Source organism: Balaenoptera acutorostrata, chromosome 3, assembly GCF_949987535.1.
Source record: "Balaenoptera acutorostrata chromosome 3, mBalAcu1.1, whole genome shotgun sequence".
Classification (NCBI taxonomy): domain Eukaryota; kingdom Metazoa; phylum Chordata; class Mammalia; order Artiodactyla; family Balaenopteridae; genus Balaenoptera; species Balaenoptera acutorostrata.
In genome coordinates, this window is record NC_080066.1 from 181,613,694 (window position 1) to 181,636,478 (window position 22,785).

Consider the following 22,785-nt stretch of genomic DNA (forward strand, 5'->3'; position numbering starts at 1 on the left):
TGTCAAAAAACACTTTTCTTTGTTCATTCTCCACCTTTTTCTTAAAATTCAAATTAATTGGAGGAGAGGAGATAGATACTACAGTTGTGATTCAGAGTTCAAAGGACAGATAAAAGTATAGAAGGCAAAGTCTTCATCTACTGCTTGACTTCCATCCATCCAGGTCCCTGCCCTGGGACCACCAGTGGCATCAGTTTCTATTTGTCCTTCTAGAGGTATTCTGTCTATAGAGAAGCAAAGACATTTTTTTTTTTTTTTTTTCCTTTTTCACATCAGAGCATTTTGACAGTTCCTTCGCCATGAACTCTTTGGGCTTTTGCCAGGCTCTCTCCCTCAGTTTTGTCTGAGAGGGTCTTTGATTTGTTCTTTCGTTCAGCAGAGGTGCTGTGATCAGTGTGGTGAGTGAGACAAAGGGACCTAATGAGGAAGAGCAGGCACACCATCCTTCTCTCTTTCCTTCATGAAGGACCCCAGAGCTGTTCCAGGGTCTGGGAAGCTGCTTACAGACAGAGCTTTGTGACCCCACTTGTAGGTCTGTGGTAGGCATTAGATTCCAGTGTCTGGATTTCATTCTGTCACTCTGGCTGCCTTTTCTGAGTCTCCACTGTGGGCCTCAGCTCTCTTCTCTCTGAAATGCTTGTTCGTTGATGTTTCTGTTTTTTCATTTTACAGTTAAGCGGTGTCATTTCCTTCCAAGGATACTATCCCTATGCTAATAATTCTACAAAATTTATCTCTAGCCCAGATTTCTTTCCTGAGCTTCAGACCCAAATACCAAGTACCATGCTATGCTTTCAGTATCCTCACTTAACTGCCCCTCACATGGCATGTCCAAAGCCAGACTCACCTTCCTCACTGCAGCTTGAGTCTTCTCTGTCTCAAAGTGGCACCCAGATTCACAAACTTGGGTGTCAGCTTCAACTCTGCCTCCCTCTCCCTTACCCCCTGAATGCTACTTACCTGTATCTCCTTCTCTTCATCCAAGGCAGCTAATAATTACTCATAATCTTGGATTTACAGTTCAGCTCTTTCCTAGTAAAGAAAAGGTTGGCAATTATATTCCTGTCCATTATTTCTAACACATAAGTTGTCACCCAGCGTGTCACTCAGCTGCCATGAAAAGCACAGGCTCTCAACCTTTGGCCTGTTCATTCTGTCTCATACCTATATATCTGGAGAAGCAAGTCTGAACACTTTGGTCATGATGATTTAGATCACAGTTTGATGACTATGATAACATCTCACCCCACCCTATGCTGTCTCTTATATGCTCATTTTATTTTTATATCAATTGGTAAAATTGTTTTTTTCCCAAGGATAATTCCTGTACATCCTCAGTACAGGCTTTGGGGGCATTTCTTTACTCTGTAGTACTGTAGGCTTAGTGTGTTCAGTGTTCTCGTCACCAGGGTCCAAGTCTTTGCCTTTAGAGATGTTTGTTCTCCTCCTATCTACCAGTTCCTAAAGGACATAAAAATGGGAAGATGTGTAGAGGATGGAGATTAGTCGATGAGGAGAGAACTCTTTCACTTTACACATTTCTGTGTTATTTCATTTTATTTTTTACAACTAGCATCTGCATAAGGTTGAAAGGGAATGTAGAGAAATAAGATAGTAGAAATAGGTGAACGTCTTATTTAAATGTCCTTTTATAGTAGCAAAACTTTTAAAAATATGTTGTACAATCCTAGTAGGGACTTTGCTTAAAGTTCATGTTTTCTTTTCAGTAAATTATTTATATCCAAATTTGTCTTCAGCGATCAAGTTCACAGTTGATACAAATAAATGAAATCTCTGGCATCTTAACCATATATGCAAATTGTCAACTTTTAAAAAAATTCTGTGCCAGTACCCACCTGTTGCTCTGGATTTTCTGTATTGCCAGCTTGTAATCTGTCAGCTCCGGCACGTGTTAGCTGAGAGAACTTGGGCGAGTTTCTTAACTTTCTTAGTCCTCCTCTCCTGTACATTGGAGGTGATCATAGTCACCTGACAGAGGTGTGGAAATTAAGTTAGATAGGATCATAGACGTGAAGCATCTAGTGCTGAGCTTTGGACAGAGGTGACACTTGATCACTGTTAGCTTCTTGCTTCCTCTCCCCACCCCCTTTGATTAACTTGGTATAGAGTTTATGAACTCATTTCTACCTGATGTATCATTCTGATAGAGGCAGATATGTAAAGTCATTTTGGTAATACCCTGACACTATCCTGCCAGGGAACCTTTGGCTATTCTTTCTACAGCCTACAGAAAGAAGCTTGTCCTATTCATCCTTCTATCTGGTGCCGCTCACCTTTCCTCTGTTTTCACAACGCAGCTCTTGGTGTGACCTCTGCTGTATGTAACTCAGGGGGTTTCAAACTTCAGTGTGTTACCGGTAGTGTACTACTACTCTCTAAAAATTACTCCAAAACTTAGCAACTTAGAACCATGTGTCATCTCACAGTTTCTGTGAGTCATGTGTTAGGGAGTGACTTAGTTGGATGGTTCTGGCTCAGGTGCTCTCAAGAGATTTGGGGTGAGAGCCACAGATGCAGCATCCGAAGATTTGATTGGTCTGGTGTATCCGCTTCCAGAAGGCCCTCTCACCGGGCTCTTGTCTAGGGCCTGCAGTCCCTCACCAGCTGTGGGTATGAGTGCTCATTTCCTTGCCGTCTGGGCCTGTCCATTGAGGTGCTCAATGTGCTCATGACGTGCAAGGAAGTGATCTGTGAGAGCAAGGAGGGAGTCCCAGTGCCTTTTAAGACCTAGTCAGTCTCTGAAGTCCCCTCACCATTGCCTCTGCCTTACTCTGTTCATTAGAAGCAAGTCACTCAGTGCAGCCCCCACGCAAAGGGAGGGGTATTAAGTTCTGCCGTTTGAGGGTAGGATTATCAAAGGATTTGTGGCCCTGTTTGAAAACCACCTCACCTGCGGTGGTGGTTGAAAGGTGAGATTCTCAAGGCCCATTTCAGATCTAGTGATGGGTAGAGCCCAGGAACCTACAGTTTGCACAAACACCCTAGTGATTCTGATGCTGGTGGCCAGAAGCCCACACTTGGAAACCCACTGCTCTGCCAGATGGATCACTTGGTCTTCTTCTTTTTTTTTTTTTTTTAATTTTTATTTATTTATTTGTTATTTTTGGCTGTGTTGGGTCTTCGTTTCTGTGCGAGGGCTTTCTCTAGTTGCGGCGAGTGGGAGCCACTCCTCATCGCGGTGCGCGGGCCTCTCACTGTCGCGGCCTCTCTTGTTGCGGAGCTCAGGCTCAGTAGGTGTGGTGCACGGGTCTAGTTGCTCCGCGGCATGTGGGATCTTCCCAGACCAGGGCTCGAACCCGTGTCCCCTGCATTGGCAGGCAGATTCTCAACCACTGCGCCACCAGGGAAGCCCCACTTGGTCTTCTTTAAATGGTCTTAGTTGGTTGCACCTCCCTGTCTTTGCTCACATATATGGAGCACACATAGCCAGCCCATTTTCAACTGCATAAATCCAGTTACCTCCATGGTGCCCACTACCCCAGACATAAGTGAGGTCTCCCTCCCTTGAATCCCTATAGTATTACATTTTTTTTTTTCCTGCTCTTTGGTTCTAATCACTTTAGTTCTGATGTTTTAGTGCTGCACTGCTAGTAGGGATTTAAAAAACAGTCGCTTTCATTTGAACTCTCTCGCCAGCAGAACTACAACAACCCTGTAATAGGCATTCTGCTACTCAGGATTTCAAAGCAGTGTGGTTATTAGAATGCTAAGGATCCTGGCTCAGACCACACTTCTTGGTAGTTAGTACTTTCCTGCAGGCATTTGTCGAACAAATGAGTTCCTGTTGTGGGCCAGGCTTGGTTTCAAGGATGCATTAGTGAAGGGAGACAGACATGCTCCCTGTGGATGAGGACACAACAGTGAACTGGTAAACAGAAATGTATTATCACAACTTGTAAGACAGTCTAGGAAGGAAGTAAACAGATTGCTATGATGTAAAACAAAGGAGACCTACTTAGATGAGGTTTTTAGAGAATCTGCCTGAGTCTTGAAGGATGAAAAGGAAAAAGACTCTAAGGAAGGAAAGAGCTTAGTATGTTCTAATATCTGAGAGAAATCAGGGTGGCTGGAGCTGAGGTTGGAGGGTAGGCAGAGGCTGCCATGGCCGTGGTCAGGGTTTCATTCTAAATGCAGTGTCCTAAGCTGTGTTCGTATGGTATCCAACTTGGCGCTCTTCTAATTTAGCATTTGTAGAAATAACTGGGAGGTTCAAATTATAGCTACAAGTCCAGCTATAATGGATTGGAAAACGAGATTCCTGTGTTAGCTTGACAGAGGGAAATTAAGAACTCAAGCCTGAATGGTTGTCAAGGAGGCTATCTTCTCATCTCAGGACAGAAAATGTGGGAATGACCACAACAGCAATAGGAAGTATGTATGTTGGAGATAAAAGTGCTCCTGCCTTTAGGGATGATCCAGTATTCTAGACAGGAAGGCTCTTCATCTTGATTACATGTTTTTAAGCTCTGAGCTGTCTGTAGGTCAGATACCATGGCTTTGAGCTGTTAGTTGCTGATTCAGTTCTCCATCAGACCTGGTGGACAAGGACGAGCGCGGGGAGAGCCCCAGCTTCCTTTTCCCATAGCCGGCAGCTGCTCGCTGCCCAAACCACCTGCCAGCCTTGCCTCCTGTAGGCTGTGTCATACGCTGGGTGCTGGGAGACTAGTTCTGGCCGTATTCCCCATGGAAAGATAGGAGGACCTTGGAAGATCTTTTCCTCTCTTTTTCTGGTTCCCATTTGTTTGCAGGAGGGTTGTATAAGATGACCTCTAAAATTCTTTTATTTTCTGCAATCTCATATTAGCCCAGGCCCTAATGCTGTGACCCGCCTCTGAACTCACAGCATGTGTTTGTGCAACAATTTAATATTTCCCCTTATTCTGTGTGATGGGTAGTCAGGTTGAAGTGGTTTTATTCAAAATCTTCTTAAAGAATTACTTGGAATTATCATGATGCAGTTCATTGTGACTACACAAGTTTTGATTTGCAGAATTAGAGCCCCTAGGTAGTTATTGAATCAGACTAAGTCTAATCACAAACTATTCCTGCTTAAATCTGATTTCTGTGTTCAAGATAGCAAAATATAATTCAAAGTATAATTCACAATAGCAAAGTATCATCCTCTTCTGGGACCTCTGCTTTTTCGTAAGATAAAATTAAAGTATTTAGTATTAGGTAACAAAACTACCTCATAATTACCCTGGATTTCTATTTCTTAGATGTGAACTACTAAACATTATCAGTGAATCAGTTATCTAAGAGAAAATTTAAATTTATATTGCAACCATGGAATATAAATATATCTTCATTAAATATATATAATGTTTAATAACCTGTGTTGGGGGAATTGTGTGTGTGTTTGTTTTTTAGCTCTTCAGAGAAGTAAGAATAATGAAGATTTTAAATCATCCAAACATAGGTACTTTCTGCTTTCTTAAATACTTTTGGGTCTAAATGCATTCTTGAAAGTATGTCATAAAGCTAAACATATATTCCAGGAGTGACAGGAGATTTCTTCCGTTCTCCCAGCCCAGGTACACTTTTAGAATATATATGTATATATATATTGATCATTTCTGCTAACTTTTTGAAATTACTAAAGACAGGTTAAAAGATTAATGTAAAGCTTTAATTCAGTAGAAACATACGTAATCAGATTATAATTTTCTAATTTTTAATATATTAGAAAATGTCATAATTGTACTTAATTTATGGATAAAGAAGAAGGAATTATAGTAAGTTAGAGTTACAATTTTCAAAGGTGTAAAACTTTCTGCTCTAGCTGTGTTCCCAAGAAAATACTGGTACATTGAATCATATTTTAAAAGACATAGGGAACTAGCTAGCCAACTCTGGATTTCAAATTCCAACTTCCCACCAAAAAATAACTGCCAAGAACTAGCTAACTTAAACCTTTTTGTTTTGTTTTTTAATTACTTACGTTGTACCCTGATTAGAGTTCTCTATACTTACTACTAAATGACATATCTTTAAAAATATAAATTTCTAAAAATTTAAATTCCCATTGGATTAAAATAGTTTACACAGAAGAGCCAATATTTGCATTGGAATTTTATTTTATTTTATTTATTATTATTATTTTTTTGGCCAGGCCACGTGGCTTGTAGGATCTTAGTTCCCTGACCAGGGATCAAACCCCAGCCCCCTGCAGTGGAAGCTAGGAGTCCTAACCACTGGACTGCCAGGGAATTCCCCCTGCATTGGAATTTTAGAAAGCTATTATTTATATGTTGATGGTTTACCAGCATATATGCCTTAAATTTCTTTAAATTTTTCTTAACAGCCTGAACATATATCATCTTAGAAATGATATGATACTTTTATTCACCAGTTTGACAAACACATCCAATACTGTGTAAGGTACTTTATTTGATCTAATACTCTGTGTTAAAGCATCAGAAAATAACCCACAATATAAGAGATTAGCATTCTCCCTCCCTGCTCCCTTTTTTGCTAAATTTAATTGTAAAGTATGTATTACCAAAGTAGATACAGGAGATAGTGATTTGATAGCTTGAGAGATTAACTTCAGTTTCATTTAAAAATTTTATATTTCTGATTTTGTTATGGTTTTATGAATTAGCAGTAATAGAAATATTATTTGTATCTGTAACAAGAGACTGCTATGGTAGTCACACTGACCCATTGAAAATAATTCTTTTTAAAAAGTTATTTTCAATTATTTATAGTATAATCCCTTCTACTTTGCCATCTCTGGCTTTAGAATAGAAACAAAGGAACCTCCTTAGGAATTCCCTGGCAGTCCAGTGGTTAGGACTCCGCACTCTCACTGCCAGGGGCTCCGGTTGGATCCCTGGTTGGGGAACTAAGATCCTGCATGGCGCAGCCAAAAAAAAATAAAAAATAAAATAAAATACATCTTTAAGAAAAAGAACAGAAACAAAGGGACCTTGTTCTCTGAGAACTGTGATAAGTTTCCCAAGCAACGGAAGTCTCAAGAGGAATTATATGTATCCTTAAAGCCATAATGACAAGTGAATGGACTTGCACTTTTAGGAATAGAACAGATATAGACGTAATACAGGAGGATGAAATGAGAGCAGATACACTTCACTAGACTGCTGAGTGCATCCTGAAGTTACACCGTTTGAGCACCCAGAAACTATGTTTATTTTTATAGAATTCCATGTTTTTATAAAATCTTTTCTGCTGTTGTAATATATGATAAATTTTCCTAAAAGAATTTTGTAGAGGGCCAGCTATTAAAATCTTTAACAGGGAAAAAGTTACTTTTTGTAGTTATAGTTTATATGTACATAGTACTGTGCATATGGACATTCGTTTCTTTTTCTCCTGTATCTTCTCCCCTCCCCTAGTGAAGTTATTCGAAGTCATTGAAACTGACAAAACACTCTACCTAATCATGGAGTATGCCAGTGGAGGTAAGAAATTTATAAATTGTTTTTCTCTCTTTCTTCCCTTTTAGAAGAATACACAACCACACAGCCCACACGGATAATTGTTAAAGTTTCATTTAACATTCAGAATCATAATACACTAGGATGAGAATCAGGAAGGCTGATTCCTAGCAGTTCTGTGGGTTGCTATTAAGTGTTTCATTATTAGCATCATTAATTGATAATACGCAAATACTTGGATTTTTTTAATTATGGTATAACGTAAAATTTACTGTTTTAACCATTTCAAGTGTATAGTTCTGTGGCATTAAATACATTCACATTGTTAACCATTATCATCATCCATCTTCAGAACTTTCTCATTTTCCCAAAATGAAACTCTGTCTCCATTAAACAGTAACTCCCCATCCTCCCTTCACCCAGCCCCTGGCAGCTACCATTCTGCTTTCTTTCTGTATGAATTTGATTACTCTAGGGACCTCATATGAGTGGGATCATACAATATTTGTCCTTTTGTGACTTCCTGTTTCACAGCGTAATGTCCTTAAGGTTCATCCATTTAGTAGCCTGTGTCAGAATTTCTTTCCTTATCAAGGTTGAATAATATTCCATTGTGTATATATAGCACATTTTGTTTGTTCCAGTACTTGAATTTTCAAAAATATCAGTGCATTAGCCTATTTGAAATAAATGTGTACTGCATGTTGGATGGATGTCTTTATCAGATTTTTATGTCATTGGTGTCCATCATTTCCCAAGGCCAGAAATGGTGGTCACCGTGTTTATGGTTAGACTTCCCTAAATAAAGATTAAGGACTGGTAATTATTTGCCTATAAGGTTGTATACATGTAGGCATTTTTATGAAATAAATGTATATCGCTGTTATCTTTTACAAAGATTCTTATTTTAGGGTTATGTTTGGGCTATGCTTGTAGTTTTTGGACTGTGTGTGAGTTTTCATTGTTTGTGAAAGGCAGAAGCTTTCTTGTTTGTCTTTGTGTGTTCCCTGTCTCTAGCACAGTGCCTGGCACATAGCAGATACTCAGCAAATAAGAATTGAACTGAATTAATGAAATTATAAACTACTGGAGACATACTCTATTTAACTCTACAGTATAGATTAAATTGTTTTGATTATAGTAGAGTTTTGTTTTGTTAGCACTTTGATCCAGGATGCAGAACCTGGAGACAGAAAGTTGAATCACAGCCTCACTGTGGTGAGTTAACCATTAAATAAAAGATTGTAAACCTGTCGTGGGCAGAGCAGGCACACCCCTGGCACCACGTTTTCATACTCCTAATTCATTATTAGTTGTGTGCTTCATCTTTTAAATGTGTGGTTTGAGAGTTTAGTTGGGATTTTCACAGTTGAGGAGCAGTAGGAAGAGCTGAAGGTTAATGGTAGAACCATAAGTCTGTACGGAGTTCGAATGCTATCTACTCATCTTACGGTTCATAGTCTTTTCATTTGTGTAGCCACTGCAGTGGACAAGTGCTTTTTTCTCTTTCCTGGTCTCCTTTGACTTTCACAGTGCCTCAGTGATGTGGCCAGGCAGTGAGCGATGGGCTTTTACCCTTGAGGAAATGGAGGCTGGGAAATCTCACTGTGGTCATGTTGCCAGGCCTGGAGCCCAGCCTTCCGACACCATATAGCCTCTACTGATTGGTCAGTCAGTCACGGCTTTCCGTTCCCATCTGTTTTAGGTACCAGGGTCCTAGAGATTGCTCTGTGTAGGAGAAGTCAAAAACATCTGAGAAGTGTCCATCCAGGAGGAGGATGGACTCCAGAAAAGACAGACATGGAGTCCATCCAGCCAGTGCCTCTCATTGGCAGTGTGACCTCATAAGTTACATGTCTCTGAGCTTCTTACTGGGCGTGGGAGCACAGCCCTCACAGCCCTCCTTTGAGCACTCGGTGCCATTGCTCAGCATTATAACAGCACTGATGGGTGGTGGTGGTGGTTTATTGGCTTGGGCCATTTGTTTTAATCAGCTCAACAAAGCACCATCTCCAGGGCAGCTGTTTTATTGTTGATACGTTTGCCATTTTGAACAACAAACGTTTCATTAAATTGGCTACCTAGGGACTTCCCTGGTGGTCCAGTGAGTAAGACTCCATGCTCCCAATACAGGGGGCCCAGGTTCCGTCCCTGGTCGGGGAACTAGATCCCACATGCATGCCGCAGCTGAGAGTTCACATGCCACAACTAAGAGTCTGCATGCCACAACCAAGAAGCCCGCATGCTGCAACTAAGACCCCACGCAGCCTAAATAAATAAATAAATAAATAATTTTAAAAAATGGCTATCTACTCCTCCCCAGCCTCGTATTTTTCAATTTGGAACAGTCGTGGAATTTTAGAATTGGAAGGAATCTTAGACGTCATCCAGGGCAATTGCCTAATTTTTACAGATGAACCTAAAGCTCTGAATGGTTGTTCTATGCCAGTGGTTTCATCACTGGTTATAGTGGCAGGACCTGAACCAAAACCAAGGGCTTTCTGAACTGTCCTGTCCAGTGTCCTTTCATCAACCACATGGGCCGTGACCTGGGCAGGGAGAGCCACTGTTTGTAATTTTCTCTCCTAATAAATAATAGCCTTTAGAGGTTTTCAATTCAGGTGCTTAATCTGAGTGTTAATGCATTTTTAATAAGGGGAAAAGTAAGAGATCTGGGTTGTATTCCTGGTTTATAACTTAGTGACTGTGACTTTATGGTTCCAAAATCTCTTAACAGGTTTATATTGCATTTGAATTTTAAAATATTTTAAAATTATATTGACAGACTTGGACTTTATCTGTGTGACTCTACAACTACTGGGTTTAATCCATTAAGTTTTTCTAAAAAGTCAAAACTGTTACGTATGTTATGCATGCATCTTTGTTTTCACTTTTTAACTACTTGTTTTGACATAGTATATTTTTCTGCAAATAGAAAGGTCATTCGCATAGAAAATACTGACATTTTACTGAGCTGACATTTAATTTTATAATTCATCATAGTTAAATGAATTGCGTAGTATAAATTAACAATAGGTAATTCCTTTTAAAAGATCACTAGGCAGTCAGTGATAACTTGAAAAATTTATACCCATTTATTATTTTAAAATTTATTCAAAGTTAGGGCTAAAAGTTTAAGTCAGATATTAATGTACAGTTCAGAATAACCTTTTCCTCAAAAATATTTAAGTCCTGAAACTAAGCGTTTTTTAAGTATCAAAATATTTTAGTTAACTGTTGTCACTAAGCTGATGGAAATATTCTTTATTTGTATGAAGTAAATGTGATTTTTTTTCCCAAACACATTTTATATCCAATTTGGTAAATTAGTACTCTTGGTTGATTTCAGAGGTGTTTCTTTATTCCAAATTGATAAGCAATTGGCAGTACTGATAGGTTCCTTGAAATGTCACTTCTCTTCCCTGAGGAATTAATACTGTGTAAAACTACCACCTAGACGTCCACCAGCGAGTTCTATTGGCTTTTCCTTTGCACTGTGTCCTGAATCTCCCCACTTGTCACCACCACTGCCGTTTCCCACTCTAGGCCCGGCCACCCTCTTTCTTGTCCTGAATACTGCGCTCTTCCCAGTTGGTTTCCCGGTCCCTTCCTCAGCCTTAACCCTCTTCTCCCTCTAGCAGCCAGAGTGATCCTTTAAGAAGCCAGTCATTTCATGTTCTCCTCTGCTTCTCCTCTCACTTAGAACAGCACCCACAGGACTCTTCTTGATCTCGCTTCTCCTACCATCTCTGTGCTCGTTCAGCACCTCCCTTTTCCCTTGTTCACGCTTCTCCAGCCTCATGGCCTCCTTGCTCTTGTCTCTGTCTAGAATCTTTCTCCCAGATAACTAGTGTCCACTCCCTCACAGTAGTCAGCACAATGCTTACACACACAAACACACTTCCTGTTTCTTTCCCCTGACTTTTCTCCACAGTACTTTTTATAATCTGATATACTGTATATTCATTTGTTTGTTTATTATCTGTCTACCCCCTCCTAGAGTGTAAACTCCATGAGGAAAAGGACTTTGCTTTGTTCACTGCTATGTTTCCCCAGAGCCTAGAACGGTTCTCAGCAGTTAGTAGACACTCAGTAATTATTTGTTGAATGAATGAGTATATTCAGGAAATGCTTTTTTGTCATGGTCCTATAGTGAAGACATCTTTTAACACAAATAACTTAACCATCTTAACTTTCACTTTTCATTGCCAAGTTTTTATTAAAGCATACTGGAAACATAACCTTTAAAATAAAAGTTGTATAATTTAAACATATGAGAATTTAATGTTAAGGCTTATCTTTGGCTTAAAAGATTTTGTCTATAAACTTTGCCTATAGTGAAGGCTAAGTTAGTTCAGATTCCACATATTTCTGTTTATCTTCATACCTATATTTTAAAAATTAAAATTAGAGCATTGCTAAAAGTGAAACATTTTCAGTTTATGGAAAAGTTAATGCTCAGAAGTAGGACTTCTGCTTACTTTTATTTCTCTCAATTATAGGTGAAGTGTTTGACTATTTGGTTGCACATGGAAGAATGAAGGAAAAAGAAGCAAGAGCTAAATTTAGACAGGTATGGATTGCTGCACCTTTAATTTATTTATTTAATATGTTTTCTTGCTTAAACCCTAAAGCAAACAAGTGTTTGCCTCTATAAATGTCATAAGGCCCATAGAATGGATCAGGGTTTGGCCGTTCAGTTCAACACAACAAAAATTTATTAATTTATTAAGTGCTTTCATGCCTAAGGCACTGTGCTAGAGGCAACCATGGGTTCTAGTTCTAGCTTTGTAATTGAAATTTTAGTCCCACTCTTTTTTTTTTTTCAGTCCCACTCTTAACCTTAGTTTTTTGACAGTTGAGCCTTAAAAAACAAGAGCCTTGCAAACACTTGAGATTTCATTAAAGAAAACCATTTCCAAGTTTTTAGCAAGAAGTGTCACAATCCCAAAATTCATTATTAGTTTTGTCTTACATAAGCCAAAACCAAACAGAACTTAACCTGTGAATTAATGGCTTACCTTCTTGCTTTCTTTACCCCATGGCCTTAAAGAGACACTCATTTTAATAAATAGGTTTTAAACATAAAGGTGACTTAACTCTCTAATAACGATTACTATTTATTGATTGATCATTACCTGCTAAATATTGGGATAAGTGCTTTACCTACATTAATGTAAATCTTGCAGCAGCCTTGTGAGTAAAGAGTATTATGCCCATTTGCTAAAGATAAGGAAACTGAGGCACAGGAAGACTAAATAATTTGCCCAAAATTTGATGCCTGGCAAGTAGGAAACCTACCATTGAGTCAGAGACAGGTCCTCTGACTGCAGGACTAAAATTCTTAATCATTATGATGTGGTCTTACTTAGATTAGGAATCAGCAAACTCTTTCTGTAAAGTGCCAGATAGTAAATATTTTAGGCTTTGTAGGCCATACAGTCTGTTGCAACTATTTAACTCTGCTGTAGTAGCACAGAAGCAGCTTAGACAATATGTGAATAAATACACTCATATGATTGTGTCCCAACGATACTTTATTTGCAAAAACAAGTGGTGGGCCAGATTGAGCCTACAGACCATAATTTGCCCACCCCTGATTTAGATTAAAGGAAGGAGCAGGTACTTTATTACTTCTTAATTAACGCTGTCCTCCCATAGTTTTAAGTTCTGTATTTAAATGGCAATATAGCCTCATTTCTCTCAGAACCTTTAAATGTTTGTTTTATTAACATTTAAGGTTGTTAAGGTAGAAGTATAGATAGGAGTCTTTAAGGGTTTCACGATATTTAGAAAGGCAAGTTTAACCGATTTTCAAGATTTCTCTTAACAGTTGCCTCTCTTGATTTGCTTAGTCTAGTGTTTACAGTTAAGGACTTATAAATAAGTTTCTTAACTTTTGCTGTTGCTTAAATTTAATTTGATTTAAAAATACTAATGGGGGACTTCCCTAGTGGCGCAGTGGTTGGGAGTCCGCCTGCCAATGCAGGGGACACAAGTTCGAGCCCTGGTCCAGGAAGATCCCACATGCTGCAGAGCAACTAAGCCCGTCCGCCACAACTACTGAGCCCACGTGCCACAACTACTGAGCCTGTGCTCTAGAACCCGTGAGCCACAACTACTGAAACCCACACACCTAGAGCCCGTGCTCCTCAACAAGAGAAGCCACCGCAATGAGAAGCCCGCACACGGCAATGAAGAGTAGCCCCCGCCCGCCACAGCTAGAGAAAGCCTGCGCGCAGCAACGAAGACCCAGTGAAGCCAAAAATAAATAAATTAAAAAAAAAAAAAAAGTACTAATGGTACTTTGAATTAAAACCTGTTAAATATCAAAGTTGAAATTGACTTTGGCCATCATTTAAATTCTCTGATCCTCAGTTTTTCTAGCTATATAAAGAGGAAGTTATACTTGATTAATTCTGAAATCCTTTCCAGTTCTGATATCATTTTATCCTGTGGTCTGTGGAAGAAAGCTCAAATTTCTCTTTATCACAAAACAAGTCTGTTTGGCCCTTTCCATAACAGTACTCTTTTTTTTTTTTTTTAATTTTTATTTTATTTATTTTATTTTTGGGTGTGTTGGGTCTTCATTGCTGCACGCAGGCTTCCTCTAGTTGCAGTGAGCGGGGGCTACTCTTCATTGCAGTGCGCGGGCTTCTCATTGCGGTGGCTTCTCTTGTTGTGGAGCACAGCCTCTAGGCACGTGGGCTTCAGTAGTTGTGGCACGTGGGCTTCAGTAGTTGTGGCACATGGGCTCAGTAGTTGTGGCTCGCGGGCTCTAGAGCACAGGCTCAGTAGTTGTGGCGCACGGGCTTATTTGCTCTGCGGCATGTGGGATCTTCCTGGACCAGGGCTCGAACCCATGTCCCCTGCATTGGCAGGTGGATTCTTAACCACTGTGCCACCAGGGAAGCCCCATAACTGTACTCTTAATTTTTGTGAATTGACCACCTAAAAGTCAAGATTTTTTTGCCTCATAAAACTGAAATTCCTTCCCACTCAGATGAATCTATCTGACTTGCAAATGTTTATGCAAATATGATTTATTGACTGTGAGGAAAAGACTCTTGCCAGCGGGCAGCAGCAGGTTTGAGCCTGGACCTTCTCCAGGGAAGCAGTTCAGTGCTTAGACCTGTCCTCTCTTCTTCCATCTCCGCCCATCCCCCAGGTGGGGTCTGACTTGTCAGGGATACTTGGACATTTATCATGCAGCTTCTTATCTTAATTTCCTGTGGAAATTCTGAAGCATTATTTGAGGGACCTGTTAGTTGGTCCAGAAAAGAGTTTATGTACTTGTACAATTACTGGCTTGATTTACAGTGCGTACAATTAATGTAATCTTTTCTCCTGCCATAGTATTTCCTTAAGTCCACTTACTAAACCTGGAAGGATCAGGCATATTGGTGCTTCCACTTTTCTCTGTTTCTAATTGCCATGCCTTCCAAAAGTTTATGTCATTATTAGTTTGATGAAATATAAAGTTTTCCTATTTATTACAAAGAGAAAGGTATGCCACACACAGAGTACACTATGCTTGATCTGTTTTCTGTCAAAAATAGGCCCTTCTTTCCATATTCATCAGCAGATGGCTTTCCCTCTTCCCATTTTCTTCCCCACTCTCATACTTGTTACTGTTTATGCTGTTTTAATTTTTTGGCTGAGCTCTCATTCTTTTCAAAGAGAGAGAAGAGGTTCCTGGCTCCGTCTTCTTTCCTTAGCTCTTTCTGGGTGGGTTGCTGGTGTTGCTGCCTCTGTTCTTTCATGTGTGGCTGGAGGTGAATTAGGCGTGCATTCTTATTTCACCTGGGAAACATCTGGGTTGTCAGCCTTCTTTGGAAATAACTGCTTTTGCCTTAAAAGCAGAACGCAAAAAAGCAATAATTGAAAGTTGAGTACTTTCAGGTTATTGTGGCATCAGGTTAGCTTTGAGCTGTTTGGAGGTAAAAGAAGAGAAATTCTCTTTGAGAAAGGGTAGGACATTGTCAAATCTGGTTCGGAAGCAGAATTTGAAAATAACCTATGAGAGAAATCTCAGTATGGGGGCCGGGTTGGGGGGAACAGGGAAATTTTGATCAGGCGGAAGTAAGATAAAATTTACCTATGTCCTTCCTAGGCAATAAACCTGTTACTTTGAGGGAGACAAATCTATCGATATTTCACTTTCCCAGTTTTCATGCTGACAGAATAGAGCAGCGTAATTGTTAATAGATGCTCTAAAACCAATATTTTGGCATTGGAATTTGTGTACCTTTAGTTGATTATGAGTGGGCTGGTCTTCTGCATATGCACTTTATAAAGTATGAAGCTGCTTAGTGAAGCCTTGATTTTGGCATCATTCCCACCCTAACCCCAGCCCAGCTTATCCTTGCTGCTTATTCTGAACCAAAATAGCAACCAATAGAACAGCCCTCTCTGAGTTTTTGTGTCCAGTGTAGTTACGTGCATGTTGCTTACAACAAAGTTGATGATGATTTGGAGAAACAAGCAGTATTTTCATTATAACCCCAGTTTTGTAGATGTGTAATCATATATATTTAAATACACATATGTAATACCAAAGTAGAGACTAGAGGCAAATGCACCAGAATAACAGGAGATGTCATCTCTATTTGCTGGTTATAAAAGCATATTCTTGTATGTACTTTTCTGTATTTCCTAAAGTTTTTATAATAAGGATATAAAAGTTTTATAATTAGACAAGGAGACTTAAAAATTGCTAGTAAGAAAAAAAAAATTGCTAGTAAGTGTGAAATTTCAGTAGAGCAGTTATTTAACAGTGCCAATCAGGGAATTCCCTGGCAGTCCAGTGTTTGGGACTCCGCACTTTCACTGCCGAGGGCCCAGATTCCCTGCTCGGGGAACTAAGATCCCACAAGCCGCACGGCGCAGCCAAAAAAATAATAATAATAACAGCACTAATCACAGGAGTAATCAAAAGTTGGCTAAGTGAAAGCATGTCATTTGCTGAGAGTAGGAGGGATTCTTATTGATAAAGCACATAATAGTTTTCATAGTTTGTAGTTCACATACATTACAACATTCATCCTTCCATTTTAAGGAAGAGGAAACTGGTCCTCAGAGAAGTTAAGTCATTTTTGCTGTCCTTGAACCTACATTAGCCAAAAGGAAGAGGGTGTTGTAGGGACTGGCTGGGGAGAACCAACCTGGATAAACACCCAGTGCGAATAGTCTGTATCTGCCGGCTTGGTTGTGACTTGACAACGTGGGCATGCAGAAGTTGCACCAGAGCCTTCTGATCGAGGGCAGGGCTCAAGAAGAGACTTTCTAGTTAAAATTAGAAAGAACAGGAAGAACAGCCTCACTTAGCTCTTCTTGCACTCAGTCTCTCCAAATTGAAAAGTTCAAAGCATGAGAAAATTATATTTAGAGATCCACACAGACATTGAAGTGAGTGCTCACTGAGTAGTCTGCACCGGCAATGACTAATAGCCTTGCATCTCTCCTGTCCAGATAGTGTCTGCAGTCCAGTACTGCCACCAAAAGCGGATCGTTCACAGAGACCTCAAGGTGAGTCATAGTGCCCTTACTAGTGTACACTTGCCTTGTGTGTGCTCAGTTCTCCCAGTGCTCATGACATAAAGGAGGCATAGATTAGAATGTGTTATTAAATTTTTTTAAAAATCCTAAGATATATTTTACATTTCAGTTAAGGCAGCTCATAGTTGGTCTCTGGAGAAAAATCATCCTACCACCAAACAGATGGGGGCCTCCAGAAATGCACGCTCTCACCTGGACAGTGTCCTCAGTGCTGCCTGGCATCCCTTTCTGTTTTTCTAGTCCGCATTCTCTCTTGTTAACAGCAGCGGTATTTAAATGAGACCTACTTCACGGTTCTCCACCTCTGCCCGCACTCCTGGCATAGGATAAGGTTTCCTATTTCACAGAGAAAATAGAAACACCAGGCAGAAACTCCCTCTTTCCCAGCTGCACCTGCATCCACCCTTAACCTTCCAGGATTTCCCTCGTTACAGGACAGCGGGGTGCCTCTGCTGACCCTGCCTCTGTGTTCTGGGTCCTGTGTCTTTCCAGGGGCTGCTTCACTCTGTTTCCTCCCATCTTTCCCTTCTTCATCCGCCCTCTCTCTCTGCTGGCGTGTCACTAGCAGCATGTATAAAAACATGCTCAAGTTTATACCCTCTTTTACCGAAAAACCTCCCCACCCCGATTCCCCTTCCTGGTACACCCTTTTTTTCCTCTTCACCTTCACAGCTGTATTTCTCTAAACATTGTTTAGATTCTCTCTTAACTTGATATTCACTTATTCTTTCTCCTGACATAACTGTTATCGATTTGCTTGTTCTCTGCTCACCCACCCTTGCTGCATTCACATCCACTCCAGTAGCTGCAGTGGCCACCTATGTGTTGATGACCCCCAGATCCATTCCTGCAGCCGGAGCTCTCTTCTAGGATTTAGTGTCCAGCTGACAAAAGGACACCTTCACCTCAGCATCCCTCAGGTAGCTCGGGTTCAGCAAGTTCAACACGTAAACTCTTTCTTCCTAAACTTGAATTTTTATTTCTCATTGTGGTGACTGTCCTTCAGGTGCCCCTCTCTCCTTTACTCTGCTGTCCACTCAGACCCCAGGTCTTTTTGCTGCTGTTTCCTGAGTATCACTTGAGCTCACTCTTTTCTGTCCCCACTCACTCTCCTAGTCCAGACCACCAGCATATCTCGTACCTGATTACCACACTAGCCTCTTGCCTGGTCTTCCCTGCTTCCAATTTTGCCTCTTTCTTCCGTGTCTGTTTCCTACATTGTAACCAGAATGGTCCTTTAAAAACACAAGTAAGATTGTCATTTCCCGCTTGAATGACTTTTTCAGTGGCTTCCTGTTGCCCTTAGGTTACAAACCCAAACTTCCTGACTACAAGTCACTGGGCTGGCCCTTTGTAATTCAGGCATGGCCCCGTCCCCAGCTGTGTCTCTCTGCATCTCTCTACCACACACTGCCTTTCAGTTTCTTGAGGAAAACGTGTTCTGTCTCAGCAGGGTTTTCACACTGTTTATTCTGCTTCAAATACCTCCCATTAACACACCCACTACTATCAACTAATCTTCCAGGCAGCAGTTTCAGTTTCATCCCCTCTAGGAAGCCGTACCATATCTTTCAATGCTGGGCCCATGACTCCCCACTTATCTGTCACAGCAGTTAGGCCCAAGAGTGTAGCTGCTTATTTTTCTAAATTGTCAGCTTTTTGAGGGCAGGACCCTGTCTGTCTATATATCCAGACACTAATATAACACCTGGTGTGTAATTGCCACGTGGTAAATGTTTGTTGAAACAAGTGGAAAAGACTGTGATCTCTATCTTGAATGAAGTTTAGGATGCTCCCTCCTCAATAATAGCCATTATACAGCTTACTTAGCAGTGTTTTTGAAATGTGACTGTCCACCTAAAGCAAGTATCTATTTTTTAAAAGCCCCTTATTCTTAAAAAGCTCTTTAAAAATTTTATTGATCATGGACATTTGCTGTATAATTAGTGCTAGAATCAGTCTTTACAGTTGGGCCTCCATATCCCCAGGTTCTGCATCTGTGGCTAAGGAGGGCTGGCTGTACTATACCGTTTGGTATGGTGATGGATTATGGTATCCACAGGGAGTCCTAGAACCAGTCCCCTAAGAAGACTGAGGGATGACTACGCCTCATATCTGTTACTGGTTATTAATGCTGAAAAATGAGGAATTCTGATTTAGCTCCTATTTTTTTTCTCTAGAAAGAATGTTTTCTTATTCATTAGGATATATTAACTTTACATCATTACAAAAAGCTTTTGTGAAATGCCTGATTCTATCACAGTTCTGATTATATTTTGGTTAAATTTCATTTTTGTCTTGGTGTTTTCCCTCTAGGCTGAAAATCTATTGTTAGATGCCGATATGAACATTAAACTAGCTGACTTTGGTTTTAGCAATGAATTTACTGTTGGCAGTAAACTGGACACGTTTTGTGGCAGTCCTCCGTACGCAGCCCCCGAGCTCTTCCAGGGCAAGAGATACGACGGGCCGGAAGTGGACGTGTGGAGCCTTGGCGTCATTCTTTACACTTTAGTCAGCGGGTCACTCCCCTTTGACGGACAGAACCTAAAGGTACAGGAAGTGGTTGCATCCATGTTCTTCAGAAAGCTGAAAGGATTTCATAAAATGATAAGAGTTAATGTGTTAATGTTGTTTCAGTGGGGTTCTTTGAGTTCTTTTTTAACCTAAAAGTTGACTCACTAGTTTTCTTTCCTCTCTACCTCCCCAAAGGAACTGAGAGAGAGAGTATTAAGAGGGAAATACAGAATCCCTTTCTACATGTCCACAGACTGTGAAAACCTTCTCAAACGTTTCCTGGTGCTAAATCCAATAAAACGAGGCACTCTAGAGGTAATCACATAACTGGAAATAAGGAACAACTTTGGAGAGTCTTTAAAGTATTTTTAGAACTTTGCTTGGTTTGTATGATGTATTGAATACTATCCTGGGGTTTTTTAAGTAACATTGAGACATTTTTTAAAAGTTATCCTTTGAGCCATAATCGATGAAATGTTGAAAATAAGCTTTCCTAAATATTGTGATTATCAGAATGTTTCATTTTATGCTGCTAATGAACAGTTCACCTTTCAGCAAATCATGAAGGACAGGTGGATCAATGCAGGGCATGAGGAAGATGAACTAAAACCGTTTGTTGAACCAGAACTGGACATCTCAGACCAGAAAAGGATAGGTAATTATTCTGTGCCTGCATGTTGGTGTGTGTACAGGTAACATATTTCTGTTTTGATTCATATGTGTATGCCTAAAATGGGGATAATGGGAAGTTAAGCATAAGTTACATGAATCAGCTTATATGTTTTGTCATATTTAGGAACTTATATGCAGTTTCCTGTAATAGCACTCAGTAACTCAGAAATAAGCCAACTGCCCGTTTATGTTAGAAAATGTGTGATCTTTTGGGTCAAATAAAGGAAATTATTTTACCCTGTAACATAATGATTTCTTTTTTTTTTTTTAATAGCTACTTTATTTATTTATTTATTTATTTATTTTTGGCTGTGTTGGGTCTTCGGTTCGTGCGAGGGCTTTCTCTAGTTACGGCAAGTGGGGGCCACTCTTCATCGCGGTGCAGGGACCGCTCTTCATCGCGGTGCGCGGACCGCTCTTCATCGCGGTGCGCGGGCCTTTCACTATCGCGGCCTCTCCCGTTGCGGGGCACAGGCTCCAGACGCGCAGGCTCAGTAGTTGTGGCTCACGGGCCCAGCTGCTCCGTGGCATGTGGGATCTTCCCAGACCAGGGCTCGAACCCGTGTCCCCTGCATTAGCAGGCAGATTCTCAACCACTGCGCCACCAGGGAAGCCCCATAATGATTTCTTAACCAAACGAAACACATAAACTATATTATACCCTTCTTTTAGATATTATGGTGGGAATGGGATATTCACAAGACGAAATTCAAGAATCTCTTAGTAAGATGAAATATGATGAAATCACAGCAACATACTTGTTGTTGGGGAGAAAATCTTCAGAGGTAAGAATAATCAGATAAAAGCCTGCAATATCCTTTTGGTGAATTATTACCTCATGTAAACTCTTCTTTTTTTTTTAGTGTGTATAACATTTGATAATATTTTAAAATTTACCTTCAAATAACTAATCTAACTCCTATGACTATTATGAGATACTATTTTAACTTTAAGATAATAACCTTTAATAATTTGGCTTTCATTAAGTTAACCTATAGTCATTAGTAGTTTTTAAATGATGTAAAGTATCAGATGAAATAAATAGAGCGTTTTAAGTTTTTTGAAAAAGCGTGGAAAGAAGAACGTAAATATTTATCCTTGTGTGAGTTTTTCCAGCAGTCAGAAAAATACTTTTGCCTGAGTTTAGGGTTGTCATTTTTGTACACTGTGATTCTTCTCTCTAAATGAACTACTTATGAGAGGTTTGTGTATTGTAAGTTTAGTTTCATAATAAACCATTTGGGCTCGTGTTGTGGTTTGCTCTGTTTTTTTTATTTTCTCTTAGCTGGATGCTAGTGATTCCAGTTCTAGCAGCAATCTTTCACTTGCTAAGGTTAGGCCAAGCAGCGACCTCAACAACAGTACTGGCCAGTCTCCTCACCACAAAGTACAGAGAAGTGTTTCTTCAAGCCAGAAGCAGAGGCGGTACAGTGACCATGGTAAGTCTGAGGCCATTCCAGTGTGTTCTCCCGGAGCCTCCCGTTAACCAGGAGGCCTCCTAACACTGGAAGCATCCTTTTGCTTATGGACTACTAGGGTTGGAGTTGCTTGATTTCCCTTCTTGACGTTTCTTTCAAAGCAGTCCTGCAGGTTCTGGCATATCTATCTCAAGGCTCTGATCTCCTTGGTACACTCAGTAAGCTGTTTTTTTTTTTTTTTTTTTTTTTTTTTTTTATTTATTTTTGGCTGCGTTGGGTCTTCGTTGCTGCGCGCAAGCTTTGTCTAGTTGCAGCGAGTGGGGACTACTCTTCGTTGCAGTGTGCGGGCTTCTCATTGCGGTGGCTTCTCTTTGTTGCGGAGCACGGGCTCTAGGAGCACGAGCTTCTGTAGTTGTGGCATGCAGTCTCAGTAGTTGTGGCTCGCAGGCTGTAGGGGGCAGGCTCAGTAGTTATGGCGCACGGGCTTAGTTGCTCCGCAGCATGTGGGATCTTCCCGGACCAGGGATCGAACCCATGTCCCCTGCATTGGCAGGCGGATTCTTAACCACTGCGCCACCAGGGAAGTCCCTCAGTAGGCTTTTATTGAGTAAGGCCTGGCCGGGTGGAAGCCTTAGCCACATGTGACTGTTGAGCACTTGAACTGTGGAAATGATTTTCAGTTTTGTCTCAGTTAAATTTATAAAGCCATGTGCAGCCAGTGGCTACCACATTGGACAGCACAGCCCTGGAAAATGTATAGTATCGCAGTTTTGCCTTAATTGGTTTAAATTTTTGACATGTGTCTTTCTCAGCCACACTCTAGCTGTTGGTGTGTCTAACCACCCTCACTCTTAAAAGTTTTCACCATAGAAGTGAATATTTCATGAGACTTAAGGCCCTAAAGGATATGCTTACCAAACTTGACAGTTATTCTACCTTCAAGGCAGCCCCATTTGTTGGAATTCAGAGACTCTAGTAGGTGTGTGTTTATTCACATATTATTATTTCCTTTAATTCCAGCGTGCAGGAACCGAATTTATGTTGGCCTGGTCCTAACTTTTAAAAATACATCCTCACATGAAACACCCATTCATCTCTTTGTTCAGTTCATTTCCCTTCTCTGGACTTTGTCCACCTCCATTCTTTCACCTTGAGATGTGGCACTTAGAATTGCACAGAGTATTCCAGGGGTCTGCAGC

General features: G+C 40.4%; 1 protein-coding gene across 13 annotated transcripts in view; it reads left to right on the forward strand.

Annotated features, from left to right (window-relative positions):
• MARK3 (microtubule affinity regulating kinase 3) overlaps positions 1-22,785 on the forward strand; it is a 109,361-nt gene that overhangs the window by 61,838 nt on the left and 24,738 nt on the right. For 8 of the 13 annotated variants that reach the window (XM_057542137.1, XM_057542139.1, XM_057542138.1 and 5 more), the window contains exons 4-12: positions 5,392-5,440; positions 7,380-7,445; positions 11,924-11,994; positions 16,893-16,949; positions 19,296-19,532; positions 19,692-19,811; positions 20,052-20,151; positions 20,841-20,953; positions 21,454-21,607. In XM_057542137.1, coding sequence (XP_057398120.1) covers positions 5,392-5,440; positions 7,380-7,445; positions 11,924-11,994; positions 16,893-16,949; positions 19,296-19,532; positions 19,692-19,811; positions 20,052-20,151; positions 20,841-20,953; positions 21,454-21,607 — 967 coding nt within the window. The remainder of the gene's footprint in view (positions 1-5,391; positions 5,441-7,379; positions 7,446-11,923; positions 11,995-16,892; positions 16,950-19,295; positions 19,533-19,691; positions 19,812-20,051; positions 20,152-20,840; positions 20,954-21,453; positions 21,608-22,785) is intronic. The other 5 variants (XM_057542140.1, XM_057542146.1, XM_057542149.1 and 2 more) reach the window with 3 other exon arrangements.